The 4,523-nt window shown below is 37.1% G+C and overlaps 1 protein-coding gene across 1 annotated transcript; it reads left to right on the forward strand.

Moving 5' to 3' along the window:
- The first annotated feature begins 300 nt into the window (after positions 1–300).
- LOC132306064 (probable protein phosphatase 2C 47) lies at positions 301–3,978 on the forward strand. The gene is made up of 4 exons (XM_059803259.1): positions 301–746; positions 1,968–2,165; positions 2,253–2,488; positions 3,043–3,978. The coding sequence occupies exons 1-4, from the start codon at positions 666–668 to the stop codon at positions 3,611–3,613; spliced, it is 1,086 nt and encodes a 361-aa protein (XP_059659242.1). The 5' UTR covers positions 301–665; the 3' UTR covers positions 3,614–3,978.
- The last annotated feature ends 545 nt before the right edge of the window (positions 3,979–4,523 follow it).

Consider the following 4,523-nt stretch of genomic DNA (forward strand, 5'->3'; position numbering starts at 1 on the left):
TCGTTAACGGAGGGAAGGCACATGTTGTTAATATATAAATTTTGAGGGAAATTAATGTTATTTAATAAATAAAAGAGGAGATTGAGCGTATTTTGACAAATTTAGAAAAGTAGGTGTATTTATCCGAAAAATTTATATATCTATATTTGCGAGAGAAGTGGTCACACGGCATAGGTCACACTCAGCTAGGTAATTAAAGAAAAGAAAGTAAAAGGCAAATTACACGGAAGTCAAGGAAAGCTGTTTGGGTCAATTCAATGAGGCAGTCCCGCGCCGCGTTTCTTCAAAGGTCGTTGAGCTTGTGTCCACACCTATCGTTGGCGTGTGTGATGAGCTCTGGTGTGTGAAATTGTGAATCCCACCCAATCAATCAATCCCGGCAACGAACACGTGTCCCTCCTCCCATCTCACCTTTACACCATCAATCGCAGCAACTGCAGTGCTATAAAATGCAATTGAAGCGCAAGTTTGATCACTTTTGCAACTATCACAAAGTGCTAGAAAACGCAACCACCAACCCCAACAAAAAAACCCCTCTCATACAAATACCCATTTCAATTTTTACACCAAAAACCAAAGAAAAACATAAATAGATTTTAGGTATTTTTGCCAATTTGTGTTTGAATTTGTGGGAAATTAGATTTAAGATTATTGTGTATGTGAAGATGGGAGCTGAAACAGAGGTTGTTGTTGAAGTTCAACAGATCATTCCTGCTACCCAGTTGGTCTCCACGCCTTCTCATGTGGTCAGTTCTTTTTACTTTTCTTCTGATTACCCCCAATTTGAATGATTTTTAGTATTTGGGATGATTGATTATTGAAACCCATTTTTAAGTTGACAATTCTGAATATCAACCTTTTCTTTTTCTTTGATCCCAATAATTTCATAGAAATTTTTACCATTGTTAATTAAAATTGTTATCGTTATTCTAATACCTCTCTCTTATTGTTGCTTGGTTGGTTGTTTCCTAATAAAATCTTGCTTAGAAAAAAATAATAATAATAATAAATAAATCTAATTCTAGAGATGTCGGAGAACATGTTTAAAAGTATATTCGGGTTACCCATTTTGAGGAATCGCGACTAGCCTAGTATAGTGTGCAGAAGCCTATGTCCAATTGGAAATTCTAGCACACAATTTCAGTCAAATTTCATTCTTTAGGACCCAAATTTCATGTTTTAAAAGGGTTTTCGATTTTGTTATAAAATTGAGGTGGGAAAGTCATAATTGAATTTGGTCAGTTCTACCATAATCATTGTTTCAATTAGCTTTACTATTGTAATTAGACTTAATTTTTCATTATTGGCAATTTTCCTATATATAGGGAGTTTTTTTTTTTTTTTTTTTGGGGGGGGGGGGTTGGGGTTAAAAGGGTAAGATATATAGGGAGTTGCTGCTGTTGTTTTTGCTATAATTTTTTCATTATTGGGAAAAGGCTTGGTAGTCGTTGCATGGGGAGTAATTGTGTAAAAGACCTTATTTCAAATTCATTTAATTTTCTGTACTTTCTCTTCACCTAGCGGATTCTGGGATATTAATTAATCACAGGCTAACACCTTCCGCCTTCTTATTTGTTCTCAATTTATTGTTTTCTAATGAAATATTGACAATTTTCCTACATCTCCGACTCTGAGCATTATTTATTTTTATCCTCAATTTACTGGGTTTTTTTTATTTTTTTATTTTATGAAATAGAAACCTTTCTAACTTTGATTAGTTGGATGTGAAATATTCCTGAACAAATTATTTTCCTCATACCATCAGAACAAGGAACTGTCAGCTAGGAAAATGATTGTTTTTTACATGTGATTAATTGCGCATATCATAAGTGTGCAGATTCACTCTGAATTGTATTTAATCTTGGATGCTCTCTCCTTATGATTTTTTATATTAGTAATATACATAATCAGTTTTTAAATTATGAACCTTTACATTGAATTAAAATTCGGTTATCTTTCTCTTTCAGGATATAAAGTCTTCCAAACACATTTTTGATACAGCACTTGAATCTGCTGTTCTGCAATTTGTTCCTAGCATTCGTTCTGGTAGTTTTGCAGATATTGGGCCCCGAAGATACATGGAAGATGAGCACATAAGGATAGATGATTTATCCATTCACTTGGGCTCACTCTTCAAGTTTCCCAAGCCAAGTGCCTTCTATGGGGTAACTAATTTTTGGACCTGCAAATTTATATGGTATTATATCTGGTCCTTTTGGTTTTAACTGATTGATTGAGACTGAAAATTGTAGTTATTCGATGGTCATGGAGGACCTGAAGCGGCAGCTTATGTCAGGAAAAATGCAATCAGGTTCTTTTTCGAAGATGTCAACTTTCCAGAGACATCTGAAGTTGATGACACCTTTCTACAAGAGGTTGAGAACTCTGTCCGTAAAGCATTTGTCCAGGCTGACCTAGCTTTGGCTGATGACTGCAGTGTGAGCAGTTCTTCTGGGACAACAGCACTGACAGCTCTAATATTAGGAAGGTAAATAATTTATGCTTCAGAACCTTGCTTTCCCCATGTTTCTACATGTCTTTTTAGCTGGCATATCATTGGTCTTACATGGTCTACAAAACCAAGCCATGCCTTGTCATTAGTGGAGAATTGTGAAATACACACACACATATGTATATGTGTGTGTGTGTGTGTTTGTGTGCATATATAATATGTACCTTTCCCCTTGTACCGAGCAGCCCATCTGTTCAATTCAATGTTGATTCATCGAGGAATCATTTCGTTTTATTCTTTTAATTTCATGCTTGTTAAATTCTCCGTAATGCAGCATGTGGCCTGGTTTATGCGCAAATAGTTGTTGATTTCCTAAATAAAGGGGGTATGCTCAATAGGAGGTTGGTTTAAGTTTCAGAAAGCTATATCTGAATTTTTTAGAACCTATTTATGTGTGCTTAAAACAGCAAATGTGATTTGACGAGAGATTTCCTAGTTTTTTTTTTTTTTAAATGGATGGATCTGCATAATTTTAAAGCATTATTTGGACTATTCCAGCGTGGTTGATCCTTTTTTTTTTAAACTGTCAGGCTTCTAATGGTGGCCAACGCAGGAGATTGCCGAGCAGTTCTATGTAGGAAAGGAGAGGCAATTGATATGTCTCAAGACCACCGACCAAGTTACGCATCAGAAAGGAAGCGTGTTGAAGAATTGGGTGGTTATATTGATGATGGTTATCTCAATGGTGTTCTATCAGTAACTCGAGCCTTGGGGGACTGGGACATGAAGTTTCCTCGAGGCTCTGCCTCACCTCTCATTGCGGAGCCAGAATTTCGGCAGATGGTTCTCAATGTGGACGATGAGTTCCTCATTATTGGGTGTGATGGGATTTGGGATGTGATGTCAAGCCAGCATGCAGTGAGTGTTGTACGTCGTGGGCTGCGGCGGCATGATGACCCGGAGCAATGTGCTCGGGACCTTGCCATGGAAGCGTTGCGTCTCAACACATTTGACAATCTCTCTGTGATTGTTGTTTGTTTCTCTTCCCTTGATCAGGGGGAGCTATCACCACCGCGACAAAGGAGACACAGGTGTTGCAGCCTCTCACCAGAGGCCCTATGCAGCTTGAAGAGCTTGTTGGATGATAGTGACAGACATTGAATGTATACATGCATTATTTATGCAGCTTGAAGAGCTTGTTGGATGATATTGAGAGACATTGAATGTATACATGCATTATTTTTTGAACCACAAAAAGCTCTTGTTTGAGGCTACTTCAGTGGAACAGTAGGAAAAGCAGCTAGCATTTTTGGTAGGATAATGCGACTTTTTGGTTGATGTACATAATAATATGTAGGTACAGGATTAAAGATATATAAATAGTGTGTTCAAGTTAGATTGATTGTTTTGGCCAATAGTCAATGTTGATGGCTGTGGCACTCCACACACTTGACGTGGTTCATATTTATTCTGTGTATATTAATTTTCCTATCAAATGGCATTTGACTTTTTTTTTTTTTGAAGAATGTGTTGACTTCTTTGACTTTTTATATTCCAGCTTGTTCCTTTATCTTATTGTTATATTTGGAATTATCGAAACGGGGCTTAAATTTTAAATGGTAAGAAACTTAGGTACAATTTTGAATTAATTTTTTCTCAGTCTCAATAAGTGTTCTGCTTAGATAATTAAGAAACTGCTTGTTCTTTGTTCTTGATGATGATCGAGTACGTTATTTTGAGCTAGTAAGAGGGGAGCCTCTTATTGGAATGCAATTCAGACCTCTTCTAATTCTGCTACGTACCGTGAAATACACGCTATCAGTTAAGCATATCATGCAACATACAGTTTATTTCCACATAGAAAATGGTGACAGATTCAGTATATACCATGGCCTCCGGCTAATGAAGCTACAGCAGTTTCTGGCTAGTTTGGCCACTGGCTACTTCATCGGTCACAAGCAAGGGAAATTGGGGGTCGCAGATAGTATCTATCCGTCTGTAAGAGAGAAGTGAAGTGCCCAAATGCTTGTAACTTTGAGAAAACAGCCCTACGTACTAATTGCACCCCGAA

This window comes from Cornus florida, unplaced genomic scaffold (genome assembly GCF_030987335.1).
Source record: "Cornus florida cultivar Cherokee Brave unplaced genomic scaffold, ASM3098733v1 CherokeeBrave_3.0.0_Hap2_Chr05, whole genome shotgun sequence".
Lineage (NCBI taxonomy): Eukaryota > Viridiplantae > Streptophyta > Magnoliopsida > Cornales > Cornaceae > Cornus > Cornus florida.

Excerpts from the sequence above, each read along its gene's own strand:
- LOC132306064 (XM_059803259.1), top strand. The coding sequence starts at position 666 with ATGGGAGCTGAAACAGAGGTTGTTGTTGAAGTTCAACAGATCATTCCT. Across the intron at positions 2,166-2,252 it reads AGCCAAGTGCCTTCTATGGG|TTATTCGATGGTCATGGAGG; the intron begins GTAACTAATTTT and ends TGAAAATTGTAG. Across the intron at positions 2,489-3,042 it reads ACAGCTCTAATATTAGGAAG|GCTTCTAATGGTGGCCAACG; the intron begins GTAAATAATTTA and ends TTAAACTGTCAG.